The 21,183-nt window shown below is 40.0% G+C and overlaps 1 protein-coding gene across 1 annotated transcript; it reads right to left on the reverse strand.

Annotated features, from left to right (window-relative positions):
- Positions 1 to 1,229: 1,229 nt before the first annotated feature.
- mmp11b (matrix metallopeptidase 11b) lies at positions 1,230 to 20,666 on the reverse strand. Its single transcript, XM_053477902.1, has 8 exons — positions 20,121 to 20,666; positions 9,627 to 9,877; positions 5,884 to 6,027; positions 3,961 to 4,094; positions 3,649 to 3,863; positions 3,356 to 3,560; positions 2,675 to 2,935; positions 1,230 to 2,091 (listed from the first exon to the last, which is right to left on the reverse strand). Exons 1-8 carry the CDS (start codon positions 20,223 to 20,225, stop codon positions 1,964 to 1,966), a joined length of 1,443 nt encoding a protein of 480 aa, XP_053333877.1. The 5' UTR covers positions 20,226 to 20,666; the 3' UTR covers positions 1,230 to 1,963.
- Between the last annotated feature and the right edge of the window lie 517 nt (positions 20,667 to 21,183).

Below are 21,183 nucleotides of genomic sequence, written 5' to 3' on the forward strand. Positions count from 1 at the left end.
CATACAGACAAGATAGAATAATTCGAGAAATGTTTATTGGAAACATATAATACAATTCTTTTTACATAACTATTTACACAGTACACAGACATGAGAGATGGTTATTACTTGTTTCCTTCTTTTCAGATCAGAACAGAACCATCTTTAAGTGTGGCTATAAATGAGAATTCCTAAAAATGTTTGGATTCGTCAAACAGGCCGCATTGTACATCAGCGGAGTCACGACCTGCTCGACCTGGGCCTTATGAAAGACGTCTTTATGCTGTTCTTTATTGCACATAGTAGTTACAGGTACTGTAACTCAACAAAGTATTAATAACATTGTGCAAGCTAAGTCAAAGCTTTTTAAAGCTAGGTTACAAGCTTAAAAATGTAACAACTCTTTTGTGCATACATTTTTATCATGAATCTCCGGGAGACTTCTTGCATGTCTGTGTGCATGGGTTTACGATGGAAAATGAAATTACAGATTACATGAGGGATTATATTCAACAGTGATACAGTGCTGTTCCTTTTATAAGGTCGCTAACACATTACCAGTGCTTCTGCTTCTGGATTAGAGCACAGTTCACTTCCTGAGCTGTGTAAAGTATAAAACAAAGTCGCATAGTCTTAAAAAAAAAAATAAAAAAAGCGGCAACATCGACCGGCACGGCAGCATCAGTGGCCTGCACTGCACCATGCTCCGATTGAAGTGATGAAATCAGGACAGAAAAAAAAAATATGGCATCCCATACCATGTCCATGGAAAAATATTGGATGCTGATTGGCTGGCGTTAATACATTTCACAGTTGTTGTTTCTACAGTATAGCAAGAGATATTTCATAAGGACATTCCACATCATCAAATATTTATCATAAACATATGATTAAAACATTGGTGTTCACCTTTGGCATGGTGCACTTTACTGTAAGAAACTGAATTTGTTTCATTAATGGAAGGAGTCTCCAGTGTCAGTGCTTTGTAACAGTCAGGGAGCGTCTTCAGAAACTGCGTTACTCATTTTCTGGGTAAAATTACAATAAAATGGTTACAGAAAATGTAACTACTGTGTAAATGAATAAAATGTCATTTCTTAATTAATAAAAATGCAAATTGCTGGGGTAAAAGAGAAATAAAACACCCTGGAAAGTGCTGTTATTGGCAGTCATGGTGAAAATGAGTTTATGACTGTTGAGGTGAAAAGTAATCCCACTTAGTCTTGTTTAATATATCTCCGTCTATGCGATCTCTTACTCAATAACAGTCTTTCCGAATTTGCAATTTATGATGATGAACTATATGTCAAGTTTACCTTCGACTGACTTCGCTTCCTCCTAACTCAGCAATTCATGACATGCCTGAGCTATGGTATATCTTTGGATCTCAAAAATGTGATGTCTGAGATACAGGAAGCCTTCTCTGTGTCTTATTTTAGCACCTTTATGTTAAAAAAAAGAGTCAAATGCTTAATAAGTTGAAAATGAAAGCTCTGTGAAGGCACGTCGGAAAAGAAATTAGATGTCGAGTTCTCAGTGAGTAGAATACTGAAGACGATGGCAAAATATACAGATAATAAATAATCCAATTCTGCTCAAGACAGCAATAAAAATAAAAAAAAAAGGAAAGGCAGGGCGTTAGTGCTTTTCCTGAGAAGTGTTGGAGTTGTGTGTGTGTCTGGATATTTTCCAGCAATTCGTGAATCATCTGCTGGTTTGATCCAGGTCATGTCAGGATATGTATGTATTCTTGTACCTGTGTTAGATACAACCCTATAACATACAACCTGACTGAATGTGAAATGTCAGGAGCCAAGATAATAATAACATCTTCACGTTATTAAGGTAATCACGTATCACGTAATCACTCTGAATAATAATAATAAAGGTTAAGACTGGGTCTTGGTTGAAACTTAAAGAGGTCCTGAAACTTCTTCAAGTTTGTAACAATGTCACTCGATTATGCTCTGTTTGTGGTGGAGGTTTATTGATACTTGTAGGCGGGGCAATTGAAGAAGTCCATGCCGATGTAGCGGGGGTATCCCTCAAGGGCCCTGACTCCCACTGAGTCAAACTTCCAGTACTGTTTGCCTTTTAGGAAGTGAGCAAACCCTGAAAAAGCAAAAGAGGATATGCTTAAAACATTTTGAGAGAATGCATCATGTGCATTTTTGTTTGTTGTGAAAGTCGAAAGATTGTGAGTGTTCACAGCTGCTATAACATAAGCAATAACAGGAATTTGAACAGTATCATTCGATAACTTGTTACATGGACTTTCTACAATGTTAAAAATAACTACATAAAGCCTATGGTGTTGTTCTTTCAACAACTTGAAAACACCTGTCCTTGTAGTCACTAATGCTTTATAGAAAACCAAAGCTGTCTTTTATAGTGTTTTCCATTTTTATAGTTTTGTTCCATTTCTTGTTGTCCCAGGAATTTGGTGTTACATTTGGATCCGGTTCTTCTCATACAGATTACACCATGTAGCATTTAGAGAAGAAGTTTAATCCTCTCACTGGAGTTCCTCAGGGGTCAGTAATTGGTCCACTATTATTCTACTATTATGCTATATCCCTTGGCTCAGTGACCGGATATCATGCCGTCTCCAATCACCTTTCAAGTCTCTCAAAAGTATAGATTATAGGAAGATAAGTAAGCTGACTTAACATGGAAGTTATATTAAATTCCTCACCATATCGGTCCTGGAAAGCAGCATCAATATCATTCGGGATTCCCCTCCAGTCCACCATGTTACGAGCATAGCTCATATCCACCCAGTTCTCCTGCGGATTAAAACGCCAGTAGTTTTCTCCTTTAAAGAAGTACACCTTCTGGGTCTTGTCTTCACCCCACATCAAGGCTGCCTGGATCTCACTAACTGGAAGCCCAAGTCTCTGCAAAGAGTCCGGCCCGCTGATCTGCTTTTCAGCATCGTACACCCAGTAATTCTGACCTGCAAAGCCAGGAGAAAGAAAAGCGATGGTCATCTCAGTGTCTGAGCTAAAATTAACTTTGGTTCTGATTAGATCAGATCTGGCCAACTAATGAAACAAGTCAGTTTGAGTTTTAAAAAGCAGAATGAGGGAAGGGCAAACACAGGTTTGAGGTTTAAATGGGTAAAACCAGCCTAGAAACCCAGCCAAATGGAATTCTTGGAAATCAATGCATTTGAAGACATTTAATAGGCATAATACTAGATCAAAGAAAAAGCTTTAGTCAATTATTAACATGGTATTGGTACTGGTATTTGGAAACTGGAAAGTGGTATGACTCAAACAGACCCAAGAAATCCATATCTCAATCTTTTGACATTATAGAATTAATCTCCAAAGCCAGCTAGCAAATAAATATTAGCCTTCTAGCCCTTATTCACCTTTAAAGAACCAGATATTTCCAGAGGTGTCCTCATATGCTGCGTCTATATTATAAGGAATACCACGCCAGTGTCTGGAGGCTAAAGCAGGATACCCGTCCTGCAGTTTCCCGTCACGGATGCGCCACACGTAGCCCGATTTGAAGAAGAACAGCTCACCACGGATCATCGACACGGCATCGAAGTCCGTATTACAGGCATCGGGCTGAAAGTACAAGAGACACTCAGAACTCTGTCAAGTCAACTGACAACCCTTTAAATAACCACAGAAGAAAGTAATCTGTCTGGCTCACGATTATCACGATGTCATTGGTGTCTAGCTCTGACTGCCTCTGTTGCATGACTTTGATTCCATACAGGGCCTGGATACGCCTCTCATCATCCTTGCTAAGTTGTGGAGGGTAGGAGAAGCTGTAGAAGGGAGACATCACTGAGCCAGGAGCACTGGAGTGCTGTAGGCCGAGAGTGTGACCGATCTCATGAACAGCCACTTGCAGCAAGTCCGTGCCTGAAGGAGATGTAGATGCACATGGGTTTTGTTCCGTTAACAAATCTTGACCTTATTAATGTCACCAAGAGGGTTGTAGAAAATTTGCAACACTTACCCATGCCGTTGCCCAAAGTCCATATCTCATCGTAGTCAAAGTGGATTTCTCCTTGCCGATGGGTTCGAGGGAAGAAGGCATGCGCCAAGATTCCTCCTAGACCGTCGAAAGGTAGCTTGTCCCCATGTTCATACCTGAACACCAAGACAAGACAGTGTGAATTCTGTTTTTTCATATGCCTTGATTTCCTCTCAAACACTTTTTAATTGCATTACACACACACAAATACTTCCGTTACAGCAAAACAGAGACCGTATATGGTCTTGTTCAAGTTTTCATTCTTTGAACACCTCCTGCAGCTCGTTATTTAATCTTAGCACTCTAGTGCTTTAGGGAATGTGGGTTAAGGTCCTGGATGCCATCCAGGCTGTAGAAAGAAAAAAGCTGACTTGCAAATTTAGCCATGCATGTTCACATCCACAACACTATGGCAAATCTGGACAGATGCCCGGTCTCTTTTTATCATAGAGGTGATGTTTGATTGATTCAACTTTACAGGCTCGGGCATGAGAACGTTTCGTCCGTAACTGCAGCAGCCAGTTTTGAACATCAGCACTTTATACTGTTTACTGACAATGAGAGAGCAAGTTAGTCAAAAAGGTCTGCGTGCACGTGGTCCAGGTGGAAGTTTTAATCGGGAACAGGGAGACGATATTAAACCAGTGAAAGCCGTTGGGGGAAACGCGCTGTTGTTCGGATGCACTAATTAAAGCAAAGTTTTATTTTCCTCCAGAAGGAAACCAAATATCTGGTAAAGAATGGGCTAAAAATATTTATACAGCTCTGGTGTATATCAGGGGATTGTAAACCAAGCCCTTTGTAAAATGAGAAACATGTCGAAGGAGCGCATATTTGGAGAGAGAGAGAGAGAGACAGAGAAAAACAAGAAGACAGCTTGAAGGCACACGGCTCTAATAAACTGCAGAGAAAACAAGTCCTGGTTTGCAATATTTGCATCAGCGTTTCAAAAAGGATAAAAGGGAGTGAGAGAGGGATTAGTCCTCCATGGGGTCTCAGTGCTGGGCATAACACAAAGGTCTGAAGAAAACACCTGACAGGTGTGTAAAGGTGTGACCTTCCTGTTCAGCCTTTCTCTTTTTACCAGCCCAGCTGCAGACGCGGTATTTATGCACGCGTGCATGTTAGAGATGGAGCGTCAATTATCTGTACATGATCTCATGCTACCTTTCTATGATTTAGAGTGAACAGAGCTCCTGTGTTTGTGCAGCGGTGTGGAAAACATTTTTTTTCCTGGTGCTTTTCACCGTGAAGTCGGTATAAGAATTGCAGAAAGTTCAGTCTCACTTGATTTATTCGCTTGTTATTTGCTGGGAAGGCTTGTAAATGTTCAAATATGGTGCGCGAACACCTCTGATTGGCTGATGGCACGATAATCTAAATTGTAGTTCTCGGACCATGACTATAACATAACATCTATAAGACGGGACAAAAGTAAGGTTTAATATCCACTCCAAAAGCAAAATTAAGTTATATATCCAAACAAAAATCACAAACTTAATCGTGTGACTTTACCCAATTAACTAGCCGGATTCCTTGTTTAGTGCAAAATATTAAATTGTAGGACTAAAATCAGCATTTTATTTTAGCACTAGATGGACAGAGGCGATATCAAATTTTGTCAGAACTTCTCCATCACTCTAAGCAAACCAACACATTTTTAAAAAGTTATTAAACAAGCAATAATAACACCATGTGCAGAAATGGATGGAAAAAAAAGGTAACCAAAAGTGTAAATGAACACTGAGTCAAGCTGATGAATCATATCGCAAAAATCACATCAGCCTTTATTTAGACCGAGGCATTTGGGAAAACCCCCAAAACCACAGATCCAACCACAAGATGACTGGAAATTCCTAACATCTGTAATTTTCAGGTGTGGCGCGCACAGTACCGAGGTCTTACCTAACAAAGTCGATGGTGATGTCGGCATGGCCTCCATGGACCTCGGTGAAGGTGAGAGGCGTGACATGGCTCCAGACCTCGACAGCGTCCCTAAACACCTCTCGCACTTTCTCCAAAGTCATCTGCCAAGGCTTCCTTAGAATCCTGACACAAAAAAACAACAACACACAAACAAACAAAAAGCATGTCCGCTTTAGACCACCCACACAAGTATGAACAGGTTTCATACAGTAGATGCCAGCCATAATCCTCTATAGAGAGGTGTCTGGTACCATGGAAGAGTGTGACTTATGAACCACAGGGCACTGCTTTCAGCTAATCTGTCTGCTGAGAAAGCTGAGCCGCTGGAGGACTGATGGGGTGTTTGTTCAGCCTGCATCAGACACAGACAGGCCGTGAAGGATTTGATACATGAGTGAGCGTGTGCATGACATAGTAACGATATAGGGGTTAGCAAGTGTTTGGGTTTTATCTTCATGCCACTGAACGGTAATATCAGCCAACATTCATTGCTTCAGACCATCATAATATTGTATAAATGCCTGACAGAAAGGAAGCGCAGAATTGGCACCAGGCTATGAGATATTGGATTTCAGTAAAAAAAAAAAAAAAAAAAACGATGCAAAGGTAGTCTTTGGAAGTGAAAACGGTATTTCTTGAGATGCCAGCATATTGAACCCTAATCTTAATTTCCGCATAAGTGTGGCAGCCTGGAAAAACCCTACATATGGTAAAAAAGTTCTAACTATCTTGGAGCGCCTCCAAGTTTTAATTATGAGGTGGGAACCTTGGATAAAGTTTGTTACCCCCTTTTATTATAGTATTCACTAATAGCTAAGATAATGTCTTCAAATACAAGGACGCCGACATTAACTAGATCAGACAGAACTACTGTAGCTTTCCGGTTGTACTGTAGCTTCGCAAGTGTTCAATAAGTAGATTTTCAACTAGTAAACATCTGATGGATGCTGGGGCATGTTTAAATATTGGGTCAAACATTTTGATCCCGCCACTCAATTGGCACTTAATTAGAACCACATGATAGAGCATAGCTCTTTCCCTCTCCGGGCAAAAGCTATAACAATAACCTGTGGTCACGCTTGGGATGTTTTCTGGATCAGGTTCCCATAAACCAAAGCATTACCTGGATGCCATATGGGCAACTCAGCAGTCGATGCTTCCCTGAGATAAAATAAAGAGCGCTCGTCTTACTTTACCAGCTCACTCCCTGCAGGTTAGATTTATGCTGGTCTTCCACGTTCCACTGCAACTGTACTTTCTTATACACAGATCAGCCATAATGTTAACACCCCAGCGGTGAATTGAGTAACATTGGTTATCAATTATATACCAGTAAACTGATGACAGAATCATGGCCGGTCAAGGCTCACCTCTGCTTATGGGTACCAAAGGCCAGCCCATCTGGTCCAAACTCACAGAAAAGCCACAGTAGAACAAATTGCTGAAAAAATTAATGGCTGGCTATGGTAGAAACATATTAAAACACCCATTGCATCAGACCCTGCTGTGTACTGGGCTTAACAGGTAAAGATTTCAAGGTCGTTGATGCATCTCAATCCATGGGATGTGCTGAACAAACAAGTCTGCTCCAAGGAGGCCCCACTTTGCAACTTTAAGGTTCCACTGCTAACGTCCTGGTGGCAGACACCACAGCACCCCCCTAGTGGTCTTAAAGAGTCATGCTCCGAGGGGCCAGAACTGCCAAGGTGGCACAAGGGGAGCTCATGGCTAGACGATGTCTAAAATAGTAGCTTGGTGTTCTGTATCTGTATTGCTTCTGAAGACTTTTGTTCCATTCAATCTTGATCCTCAAAACACAATTAGCTGTCTGGGCCAAAGTTCTTGTTATAGCCACAATTTTGCAGGTCTAGACAAGATTTGAAGAACCCACTGTCTCTGGCTTAGCACCTCTATGAATTCTGGTCAAGGGTCAGGTTCAACCTCTTTCAGGATGGAGCCCTTCCCCAGCCACAGGGTACAAGTGCTTGCTGTTTAGATAAGCATGAAAATGATAACATGCTCTAGCCGTCGCCATCATGACATCTTAACACAGTCAAATGTTTTTGGAGATTTTGACATGATGTTTTAGCCTTAAGGAACTACCATCATCAACATGCAATATACCAACTAAGGGAATACTTTTAGTATTTTTAGAATGGTATCCGCTGCCATTTCAGGGCCTAACATGCACTGAAGCTGCTCTGGTGACCAAACACCTTACAAAGACACTTTATATCATTTTTTCCCCAAGGCTAAGATCAAGCATGCCACCTGGTATCATTCTCATGGTCTCAACTGTCAACAAAATCCCAGACCTCTTGAGACTATCTAAAAAAGAAAGAGCTCTTGGCTGGGTTTCATAAAACACAGAAGTCTAGTCCAGTCTTGGGTTTGTGACTAGGATCGCGCCACTTAGGCGAGGAATCTTATCCTACATCAGCGTTTCTGGACTGAAGAGTCCATCATTAGGTCGGGGCTGAGTGGGTCTCTATAAACGACTCCAAAAAAACAACCTCCCCGAGACGTTAGTCATTAGGGAAAAGTGACATATTGCAGAAACATTGCTTAGGGTGTAGTTAAGGACAGATGTCTTCGCTTTCCGTCATTCTCTGCTTTACATGTCTATGTTTTTGTTTCTATATCTAAGAATGCGATGAGGCAGCAAAGCCCTTGTCTCTCTGCCTTCAGTATTTATGGAAGAGGCGGGACAGACCAGTCTAGCCAAAAGTATCAAGTTCTTCAACTGAATGGATGGTAATGAGAGATTTATGGGTCATAATTCCAGCAAGTGGGCCATAAACCTGGGGGAGTTTTAATCAACGGCGGCTCCAACATGCAGACAGCTTCTCTTGAATTTAATGCCTAGCCTGGCCTCTTGCCTCCTGCTGAGTGGCAGAGGTGAAACTGGAATCATATGAGTTCCACAAGCGTTACACGAATGAGCACGTGAGAGATATATTGTTTGGACCTCGAGGTCATGACCTTACAGCTTTCAAATTACAAGGGAAGGCGACTTTCCGGTGGAGACCTCCAGTGACCGGAATGGTAGGCGCGAATCAGCTTCGAGCGGAGGTCAGAATGTTAATCACAAAGCTTCGTGAAACGTAATGAAATTGAAGACAGCTTAAAGCTTTAAGTCTCATAAAACACTTAAGACAAGGTTACAGAAATGCAGGCTTGATTACCAGGCAGTAAAAATACATTTGCGTTTTAACTTTTAATTACAATAATATGACTGGAAGAACTGCACTAGGGACGCAACTGGAATGTTACATTTGACCATCGGAGACCTTGGACCATGAACATCCAGACAAAACACGTAAAACAGCTTGATCCTGGGTGGCCTGGAAAATGCGGATGTTTTTGGTATGAAAGAAAAGTAAGTACAGCAAAACACAGTCTATGGTCTCTTTCCCACACGGCACTGTTAATATCGCCGAGCCTTTTATAAACATTTCCCTAAAGGTTGAGAGAAGACAAGGTGTCTGTCTTCAGGGGGATTCGTTAGATATATAAAAAGAATGTATAGCTGGAGGCACCTGATCTGTGTGGGGCCAGAAATTATTAGAGGGTGTCTGCAATGCATCAAAAGTTACTGTACCACTAATATGTAGTATAGGTAAATGATGCTTTTCATGCTTCAAGGAATTCACTTGCAACATTTACTTATAGTGTCATAGACATTTATTAAAAGAAGGGAAAAAAAAGTAATAACATCTTACCTGTAAGTGAAGCTGGTCTTGTTCCACCCCTTGACAGCAGCAAAGCGCTTGCCTCGGTACCGTCCGCCATGCAGGCTCCGTCTGTGTACTGGGTTATAGACGTTTTCTTGCTTTGAAGGGAAGTCTGGGACTCCACACCGGGGCCTGTTCCAGGCGTCGCTACCGTTCTTGCTAAAAATGGATTGATGATGCCATCTCTGCATCTTGAAGTCTTCTTTATGCGTGTTTTGAGGGTGCGTCTTAGGCCAGGCCTTTAAGCACAGACATAAGAAGTGTCAGTTATTTTTATTTTATGTCAAACGTACAGAAAAAAAAAAGATATACACAGGGCCGCCCGAGTGGTTGACTTATCAGCCGGAGATCGCTGGTTCGGGTGCTGTAGCCTCTCGCAGCCGAGGGCCTAGAGAGAGCTAATTGGCTGAGCTCTCGCAGCGGGGTGGGATGGGAGCCACTTAGTGCATTCACATTAATTACGGCTCTACGACCAATCAGAAGCTCACGCGAGCAGAAGGAGCAGATAGCTCTGTCCTCCGTGTGTGTTATGCCGTCACCCAACGGTGGGTGAGCGAGCAGTTCGAAAAGATGCGATGGGTTGGCATCACGTGGTTCGGAGAAAACTGAGTGGTAGTAGTAGCCTTAATGTGGGAGCCCCCTAGTGACGGGGAGGAATTGGACACGACTAAATTAAGGGGAAAAAATAAGTAAGTGATACAACATGGCGTAAGAAAGGAATCAGAAATGAGCTGGGGTGGAGGAATGAACGTGGAAAACCCGGTTCCGTTTTTGGTTATGAGGCCAAACCTTCTTTTAGGAGAGTAATGAGGGGGAATTTGTGGTGCAGTGTTGAACAGCGAAAAGTAATTGGACTTTATTATCGCCGAAGACAGTAGTTTGACTGGTATCTTTCCTAAAGATCCCAAACATCTTTTATTACATAACTCTGGCATTTTGATTGTTTCCAATTAAGGGACAGTTTTTTATTTTATTTTTTTTTTTATCACAGTAATGCTTATTACTGCCAACTTCCCTGTGCAGGATTCACCGGAAATGGCTTTGTTAAGTGGCTGGAAGAAAAAAAATACTGTCTCTAAATATGCTTTAATGCAGTTTGCAGATCTGTCCCTTTTCTCTCGTTTTTGTTTTTCATGTACTTTTAAATCCTTACTTGATCTCTAGCTTTCTTTAGACTTACTCAAAATACATTATACAGTCAATGTATACACTATACATACACTAATTTATGCTTAAAAAAAAAAGACACTTTCACCTCTCCCGTCCTCGGTGAGGCTTTTAAAGACCTCATGAACATTAACAACACTGAGACAGGAGATTCAGACGAAATCCGAGTAAATGGTAACAAGATTGTGTATAACAACAATGATGGCATAACGACAACAGAACAGCGAGGACGACCTGTAAGGAAAAAAAACAACAACGAATGGCATGTCAAGACCGGCATGGCCAAGTTGATATTGTGCCAAAAAAAAAACATGACCTCCAGGCAATTAACAGCCATGTGAATTCCACAACATAACAATCACCGAGGGTTTACATCCACCCGAGCTGTTCTGCTGACTTCGCAAACACGCTGTATCATTATTAACCGGACTATGTTTGGAGAACACAAGTATAATCAGCGAGATATCCAAATAGCTAGTTTGTTCCTCTACTTGGCTCTCTAAAGCCAGGCTTTTATTTATTTATTTTTTTATGACTGTAGGACACTCATGGGCACCGTCGAAACTGAATGACCTCAGGCGCCACTTAGTGAGCGACGGAGATGGAAGAAAAACACAAGGGTGTCTCCAGTTCGATGGGAGTCAAAGAGTAGAGGTCAATGGCTAAATCAACAAGACAGCACCACTGATTCAGAGCAAACATGAACTCCCATTAGGGACAAAAAAAAAAAAAAAGCTAGCCGGAGGACCGGATGAGAGAGATAACAGCTGGCCTCATGTAACACATCACACCTTTCAGACGCACTATTAATATCAGTGTCAGCTTCACACTTATCGCCAGGGTTAGTCTAGGAATCATGATTTCCATTAAAAGTACCATGATTTAGGAAATGATTGATTCTGCATGATCTACAGTCTATATGTGCTTCTGCATGTTGTTAAGAGTCTAACTGCTATTTAAGATCAGTGCCTGGACTTTAAAACAATAAGCTGTTTGAGGACGTGTTGGAGTCAGCAGATTACCTGCTGTAACGACAGAAACACAAATACCAGGGTCAGAAATAAGTGTATGTGGAGGAGCTACTTAAGGACAGAGCTGTAAACAAGGCCTTAAGTGTGCAATCGCAAACACGTCATTATGATCAGTTTTTATACCCGAGTGCAAAGGTTTGTGCACCCATAAACTGCAAACAATCTAACCAACACACAATTCAAATGCATATTCTAAGAAAATTATAGCGAAACAGCAATATTAGCTACATCAAGGAAAACTTTTCCTTTTTTTTAATGTTCACAAATCCCAAAATAACCAGACCACCTTCTGGGGCCCTGGTTTAATCCTGAGCTTGTGGAACCGCCCTCATGGGATTTCTCGCACCTTCCAAAAACATGTTTAAAAATAGATTAAATACACGACGCCTAGGGGTTAATATACAACTTATGTTTAAGTCAAACCAAGGCTTGAGATTATTGATTTCATAAAACCAATTATCATTTACATAAGACTTCAAGCACTGTACACTGATGAGACTGCAACAGATTAGCCACGGTAAAACATCTGAACGGTTTAAACGATTTAAAGAAGGCCGTATGTCCATGAATGACCGGCAGTCCTGACCACGCTCCAGGTCATTTTCACATGTCTGGGCCATTAATGGATTCCTGGGAGGCCGGCGTTTCAGATGTCAAGCAGGCAGTCCGATAATGGCTCCGGTATACTGTAAAAACGTTCTACCTTGATGGTGTCCAAGCACCATCATCACGGGATTATATGCAGAAATAAAGAAAGTTTTATAAACTCTCATAACTATGTTCTGTTATTCTGCACAATCAAAAGTCCCAGGTTGACTTGAACGCCCTTTGTATGCATGTGTATGGATGTTGCTCTATGATGGATTGACTTCCTGAACCAGGATGCACTCTCGCCAGCCTTCACCAAGACAGCCTTCGGATACAGAGCCATATCAGGGATGGAACAGAATGTGGATCGATTCATATTCATTATTTCTTTTCTTCGACTCATCGGGCGTGTCTTTGTGCTCAATTTTCTAGCATTCCTAAAACATGAAATACAGTTTTGTAGATGTAGGTAGAAGATAAAACCTTAACTCAAGTGCACTTAATTATAGGTTGGTAAGTGGACTTGCCATATATAGCAAACCAATAGCTCAAGAAGTGATTTTTACTGTTTAAGAAAGTGAAATGAGGGACTTTTAACACCATGTTTTATGTGCAGACAAATTTTACAGGACCCACCTGCATGCAACGACGCCTGCATGCCTTCCTCTTAGTTCACCGCGACGCTATACATTTATTTATGAATTTATTTTCTGCCACTTCTCGATAAGGGGGTGTCTCGATCAGCGACCAGTTGAGAAGCTGCAGGAGTCCAGAAACATAGCAAAGACATTGTGATATTGGATGACGTGTTCACTCTTTAGAAATGAACACAAGTTGGCGCAGATGGTGCACGTATGGCTCAAGCGGGATCAGCGTCCTCTGGTCATAAGCTAATATCTAGCCTTAATATAAAATAATTCTAAGGAATTGATTGGTTAATATTTCAACAGTAGCTCTGACTGTGATTTCGGCTGCACCCGTCATGATACGTTTTCACTTCTATAGAAACATGTTGGACTTGTACGGTGGTACGGGCCGCTCAAAAACATATTTATATCCAGAATGAGCAATAAATAAAAACACTCCGTTGTCGCGTACAGTTTGCGGCATTGTGTTCTGTTTTGATTCCTGTTCCTGGAATAAAGATAAGCATCATTTATAGGGGCGTATTGTTTGACTCACCATTGGATTACATAACAGCGATATATCCCGCAGATCATAAACAGATCTGTAAGTCACATACTCGGCGAATTGACAAAGATCTCATCTCCGAATGCCATTCCGTTGCGTTTTCACTCAAAGAGAGTTGTTTGATTTATTTGTCAGATTTCACCACTCAGGTTTTAGCATGGTACGAATATGAGAGAAGATATCGACAGGGATGGTTCGCTTGTTTGTAGCTCTAAAAAGGGTCGGACTCCTCCATTAAGTGTTCATATGAGTGCAGAGGTAAAAGAGCTGACATGTCACGACAAAAACGGAAGGGCCGGCTCCTTTCTCTGTGGTTCTCTATTGAAACTGGGCTTAAAGCTAAAATCTAAAGAACTGTATACAGTAAATGTGTGTGTGTGTGTGTGTGTGTGTGTGTGTTTCAGAGCTTTTGGCCTTATTCCCATTCTCCGGGGCTCATGAGGATAATTGTCTCCCTGTTGGCAACCAATCATCCGATGGACATTCTGGGGGTGATATCATCTGTTCCTCATTCCTCCGCAAAAATACAAGCAAGAAATTAACGACCCATAATTGACATCAAGATGGTTTAACTCTGCGTGAAACGGCTTACTGTATGCTAAAACAAGAAGGCGCTAATCAGAATACCCAAATGCAAATAAATGGTATACTATTGTTTTAGTTTTTTATAGTGTCCGGCAGAAAGTTTCACAGGGCGTCTGAGTGAATCTGGAGGAAAAAGGTTTAAGTCTTAAATTCAATTAGGCTATTATTTTGTTTCTAGTTTGAGTGGAAACCAACTCAATGTGTAAAAAGAATAAAATTGCCATGCACATCTCTGTCAAAACAATTTATGAACTTGGTTGATGCAGCTGAGATCAAGCTCGAATGCATACACCATGCTAACTGGGCAAAAAAAAAAAAAACTCCCACTGGTTGGAATTGGAATTCAGATACAGATATGCATTGCGTCATTGCGTTACCCTTACAGTCCACAGCATCGCATTCTTCCTAGCACACACCATTGTCTTGTGAACATGTGGTCACTAAAAGACGAGCGATAAAACTCCCATCCGCGGCAGCTAAAGCATCCTGTAGCAGATAAAATTAGGCTACACTCGAGATAAAAAAAATGAGCGATCCTGAGGAATTTAGACTTGAGTAAATATTTACCCGTTAAAAAAAAAAAACTTCCAGAGAACCTTACAGCCTCGAAGGTTGTATACACACGCAAAGTGATTACGCCACCAAGGGAGAATGTTTTCGTAGGAACGGAAAAAGGATTAAAGCTGATGGGAGATGATAGATATAAAATGTCGTTAGTCAATAGGAAATGAGCGGTATCGGGGTCATGGGGCTGTGGATGGATCCAGGGAAATGCAGTCCAGTGATGGAGCTTAAGAATGCAGTGGAAATGTCCTGCAAAAGTGTTAAACTACTTCACATGAAATTCCTCCGATCCAATCCGCTGTCTCTGTTGTTGGAGTAATAACTGAGATGCAGAGAAAGACAACGCTTACCTCGTGATGCTGAGTATTAAAGCAGCAGCACCATTCTCTTCTGCAGTTACACATTTATGTAAATTGATTGGACAAATTTACTAATTGATGATCTTACAGATTAAAAGATAAATGTGTAGTTCCTTCAAAATGGTTTGGGTTAAATAAAAAAATGTTTTATTTAAAATAAAATAAAAGTTTGTTTTAAAAAATAGTCGTTTAAAAGAACAAATGTAGCAAATTGTTAAAAAATTTGCTCATTTAAAATGAATTTATGATTTATCTTACATGAGCAAATTTTTTAACAATTTGCTACATTTGTTCTTTTAAACAACTATTTTAAAAAACAAACTTTTTTTATTTTAAATAAAACTTTTTTTAGGTTTGTTTTAGGTTTATTTGTAAAACTATGTTTAAGTTTACTTAAAAAAATCTTTTTTTAACTTTGTAAAAAATTGGTTTATGTTTAATTATTCAATTTGTTAGTTTCTTTTTAAAATCAAGTTCAGATTTTTGATTTTTTTTTTTTTTTTTTGGCTTTTTTAGATCAAACTTCAAGTTTACATTTTTTTAAGTTTATTATTTTTTTTAATCATGTGAGTTTTTTTTTTTTTAACTTATTTAAAGTCTACTCAAAAAGAATTAACCAGGTATACATTTTTTAAACAATATTTAGGTTAGGTTTTTGAACTTAAAAAAAATAATAATAATAAATATATATATTAGTAAAGTAGGTTTATTGTATAATTTATTTGAAGTTTGGGTTCCCTTTAAAAAAAGTATATATTTACTTGTTTAAATAAAAGTATTAAATGAATTTTAAGTTTAAGTTCTATGTTTAAGTTTTCATTTAAAACCTGATTTTTTTAAACCAAAGTTTAACTTTTAAACAAAATAAGTTTTTGAATCTCTTATTCATATATTTTAATAACTTTGATCTGTTTTTTTTATCTGTGATTTTTTGTGCCACAAAATTTAATGGACAAGAAACTGTTTCCCAAATGTTCTTTGGAAGGTTAATAGTTCTGAACTCTTAGAAAGAGAAGGTTTCTCAAGCGTTCTTCGGGTTGATGGGTAGTTGTTCTACTTAGAAAATGGGTTCCTTATGGATTCCTTGTACAGTTAATATTTTAACTTGGTTTAAAAATTATCCTCAGACATCTTTGAAGGATTAATGGTCCTATGGTCTTAGAAAAATGGATGGTTATTTGGATGATTAATGGTCCTTACAGGAAAATACGCTCTTCCATGGTTTGCTAAAAGGTTTACTGGGATACAAGAAAATAAGTCTAATTGGTACTTGTTGCCAATATAAAGAAGAATTTTTTATACCAACACCCTGGTCTTTATTCTCTATTCATCAATAGGTGTAAAGAGTAACTAAAACACCCCAGATGACTTCACTTTGATTTCAACACCTCAAGCATTCTGTCTGCCAAGCTGGTGAAGCAGAATTTGAATTAGGCATCAAGCCTATCCCTCTTTGAAAAATGATAGCAGGAGAATGTAGACTTTCTCTGTGATACATCACATTAAAGCTGCAATTACCCAAGCAGGTGAGCGCATGTTTGCAAGTTTCTGTTATTCTCTGAACATCTCCTACACATGTATCACTACATCTATAAAAGATCAGCGATGACTATTAGAGACCTCTAGGCTTCACTTTTATATTATATTCAATACATCTACAGGGAGAAGATCTTTCTATTATAAAAAAAAATAAAAATACTATGTAAGATGCACAGGATTTGTGAGGATATATAACGTTTACAATCTGCATCAAGAGCGTGAGAATACAAAGAACATACTTTTATTGAATTAGTAAATCACTAAGCAGTTTGCACGCAACATTTAAACTGGTATGTTAAACTTCTTGGGCAGACTTGCTGTAGCATATAGGGATGAATTAGAGTTAAGCGAGCATCACACTGGTTTAATAACAGAATTGCGTGTGAAGATTCACATTCAGAACGTAACTCTGGAATGAAGCGCAGTTCGGTTTCAGTCATGTTAGAGTTACGTGTACAGGTGGAGTCTGTCGAAAACAGAGGCATGTCTCAGTTATGCACGGTGCTTGACCTTGACCTTAAGATCATTTTCTTGCACGTGTCTCGTTAAGCTCTCATGTTAGCATTAAACAGTGAAATGCATCACATATCAAGGATGTCCCGGATCAATAGTTTTTTTGTTTTTATTTTATAAGCTGCTGAAATGTAAAAATTTGTTTATTATTAATCTGAAATGTATATTTCGCAACAAGTTTTCTGTTTTGGTCCGGGTGCTAAAAACAGACCCTGAAACAGGTCATTGTTATAATCGGAATGCTTATGAATAATCAACTTGTGAACAACCTGCAGAACTTTCCCGGCAAACCTACTGGCATGTTTCTTTTAACCCAAGTCGCAGACTTTTCTGCATCCATGTATATTTTTCCTGTCTCTCAGGGTGTACTTAGAGTACCCTAAAGGCCAGTTCTTAACAGGGTCAGTGAACGCAGCTGGGGCAGCTATCTAGCTCTTTCTATTTTTCCCTGTGTCAGCAAACTGAGGGTTTGTTATTCTCCACCACATGCCGAATGGCTTGCCCCTGCCTGCATAATCTCCACTCTGCAGCTTTGTCAACAGTCAGGAACAAATTGAGTGCACATGCATGTGAGGCATCGCAGCACTCCACTCCAGTCCGTCCGCGACAAGGCTAATTCTTCCACACAGGAGGTCTGGGCCTGATCCGAATTTTCCTTCGGAGATGCATTCGTTTCGGCGCTGGAGAAAGTACAGCAGGACAGATTTTCCGAATTAAGCCAAAGTGTTTATAGGCGGCCGTGTTTCCGTGTCACTCTGGTGCAATATTTAATTTATAATAATCGGATGTGTCTGCGATTCCTCAGCACATCAGAGGAGCGTACACAAAGAGCTTTTCATTCTTCAAGGCTTATTATTCTTGGCTTCATTTTTTTTATACTAACATTTCCTTCGGGAAATCTTGAAAATGGTATTGGACGACGTCCAACTGGGTTAAAACAGCCATCTGCGGCTTGTCTTTGTCTGCCTTTTTTAAGCCTGAGCAGGGGACAAAAAAAAACTTTCCACAGATCTACAATCAATCTTACAAAACAGCAGATCAGCAGTGAGATCAGAATGACTCGCTTGTGCAGCGTGATGCATCACTGCATCTTGTGAAGCCGTTTTTTTTTTAAAGGATTATAAAAGAAGGCAACATGCAGAGCTCATAAAAAGAAAAAAAAACTTGATATAGTTAGCGTGTGCTTTACGCCAGAGGGATTTCCCATGTTATGTTATGAAACGTTCTACTACTGTTTCACAGTTCAGCCTGAAGCAGGAATAACAGATGCAGCGATGTAGGAGAGTCGTACTGACCTACTGACCTATGTCTCTGATTTCCAAACACGCTATGTAGTGAAAAGACGTAAGGTGTTTGATCCTTTGTGCCTTGTTTAAAACAAATGAATGTGCTTTGAAATCTAACACAAATGGCTCTCAATTAGGGTTCAACATGTCACACATGTGTTCAGTAAAGTGTGTTCACAAAAGGAAAGGCATATTAACCTCTAGTAAAACTTCTAATGACCGGTCAGATTTCTCAAGGTGGGTCGATGAAGTCTAGGTAAAGGAAAAGCCATCAACCGCTATAGAAAGCATTTTTTCTAACAATTTGCTAGATTTCTGCAAGTGAAAAGTTCTGGATGCATGATATGCATGCATCTAATAGATTCTTATAATGGTATTTATATTTGGATCATATAATAAATCAATCATGAGCTCATTAGAATTAGAATCTGGTTTTATTCACCAATTAGGTTGACACACACAAGGAATTTGATGCCTGTTGATCGTGGATTGTTTTAAAGCAAAGAAAAGGGTCTCTAAATGCAAAAAGTTAGTGGACATGTGGATTGCACCGCATTGCACTCTCCGAATTAAAAGGTACCAAAGGTATGCAAGAGTTCTAACATTAAAGCTGCATCTGGGAAAGGGCAGTAGACACTGGTGGTTCTTAAAGTTTAAGAAATGATGCATACTGTATATAGAAAGCTTGCAACCTGCATTTGGTAGCTTTATTAATGAAGAGGCAGGATAGTGCACAACCTCAGGGGCAGGTATCATAATCTTTTGTCATTGCTACGGGTCTCTTATGCATTTGACATTATGCCGCCTTTATCGTAAAAAAGAGCATTTTCCGATAGGATCGTATAACACCATTTTTCATAATACTTAAGGCTTCTTGTCTTCTTGTTTTTTTTTTTGTAAATATGAATACACATTTATATTTTTATCAGATAAAAAGAAACACAATTGCAACATCAAATTGCATCCCTTTTTATGTAGTGTCTGTAACTTTTTTGACTTCAAATCTTAACTGATCATGATCTTAAATGCCATTCAAATGAAACTTGGCCAATTTGGATTTCACATGAAAAGACACAAACCTGAAAAAGTGTATTATTCTAAAAAGACAAATGCTTTAAGATATTGCAACATGAATTTGGCATGGTTACGGACACTACAGAGAAGCGTACACCAATTATAGTATCAATGCTCATTTTAAATGATTATTGTTTGAAGCAAGACAGTAAAACGCTGAAAAATAGCCACTTTGGGGGCTGAAGTAAGCAACTTGAAATTTTTAGGCAGGCAAGATTGGTCACATCCATGTTGCATAAACTTCAGAAGTAGCTCATTTGGCACACACACACTTTCTGTATTATATCTATAAAACATCAGTGTGTGGACAGGGTGAACTGAGATTTTGGTGTAACGTCACCTTGTTTGCCGATGATGTCATGGTCTGTGTGCTGGTCTTTTTGATCTGACGTCAGCAATGTTTATGAGGATCTTTTGTGCAATATTAGATTTACGTACAGCAAACCAGGGACTGTGTTAACGTAACGTTAAAAAGTTAACTGGACTTTTTACATGCATGCACACACACGTGCAGTTACTCATAAACAAAAACAAAAACAAAAAAAAAAGAAAGAAAAAACATCCTGAACTGAACTGGTCACTCACCCCCTGGTCTTTGTACCTGCGGCTGCTCCTGGCGTCCCCCAGCGGAAAGGAGTGGACACACAGCGTGCAGGACAGCAGCAGCAGCAGCAGCAACAGCGTGGTCATCCTGTCTTGGTTTGTTGGTTTATTATTTTTTTTAATAACTAATGTTTTTTTTTAATATATTTATTTTAGGATAATCTCGCGCGCAACTCGAACCCGAACAGCTCCTGCCGCGCGCTGGCTCGCTCGCGCACTCGCACCTTACTCGCACCCGAGCAGCAGCTGCGGGCGCGCGCGCTTCGATCTGACTCGGACCCCAACTCGCACGCGCTGCTGACTTACTGGAAGAGCGAGAGAGAGAGAGTGAGAGTGATCGCGTGAGGAAGAGATAAAAAAGAGAGAGAGAGAGGAGGAAACTAGGCGCGCGTGCTCCCCAGCCGGTGCAGTGCGGGAGGTTCGAGCTCATGCAGAGGTTTTATACCCTCCGCTTTCTTTGTCTTCAAATTGCATCCCTGTTACCCCCCCCTTCACGCCGGAGGGACAAGTTCATGAGCGTGACGTAGATCTGGTCCGTCCTGCGCGTGCACGTGCGAGTCACAGCTGAACCCTTGTTTTTCTTTTTTTTTTTTCTTTTCTTTTCTTTTGAGTGCATGTGTGAAACAAATAAACGCATTTTTTTTGTTGCTTTTTTTTTTTTTCAACTCAATCCAACAATACTTTGTGTGAGAGAAGTGTGTTGGCTGGAGATACAAGTCTGATCTTGAGTGTTAGTGATAATTAGACTGCAGCTGTGGCCAGGGGGAGACAACGACAAGCCCAGGGTTAATTGAGCTCTCAGAGTTGAAGTCAATCTGAGATCATTCACTTTGATGTGAAAAGAAGGGGTCGATGTGCCAGCTCTTGTCACTGTGGTGCCCCAAAAAGTACTGCGCAGAGGTCTTTGTCCCTGTGTTTTTTGGTACAAACTTTGTTATACATGTTTATGACTTTACTAGCGTAAGTACCCGTCATTGACAGGACAAGAGTTTAATGTAATCAGTGTTATTATTATTACAGGTTGAAGCCCACGTACATGTCTGTC

This window comes from Clarias gariepinus, chromosome 19, assembly GCF_024256425.1.
Source record: "Clarias gariepinus isolate MV-2021 ecotype Netherlands chromosome 19, CGAR_prim_01v2, whole genome shotgun sequence".
Lineage (NCBI taxonomy): Eukaryota > Metazoa > Chordata > Actinopteri > Siluriformes > Clariidae > Clarias > Clarias gariepinus.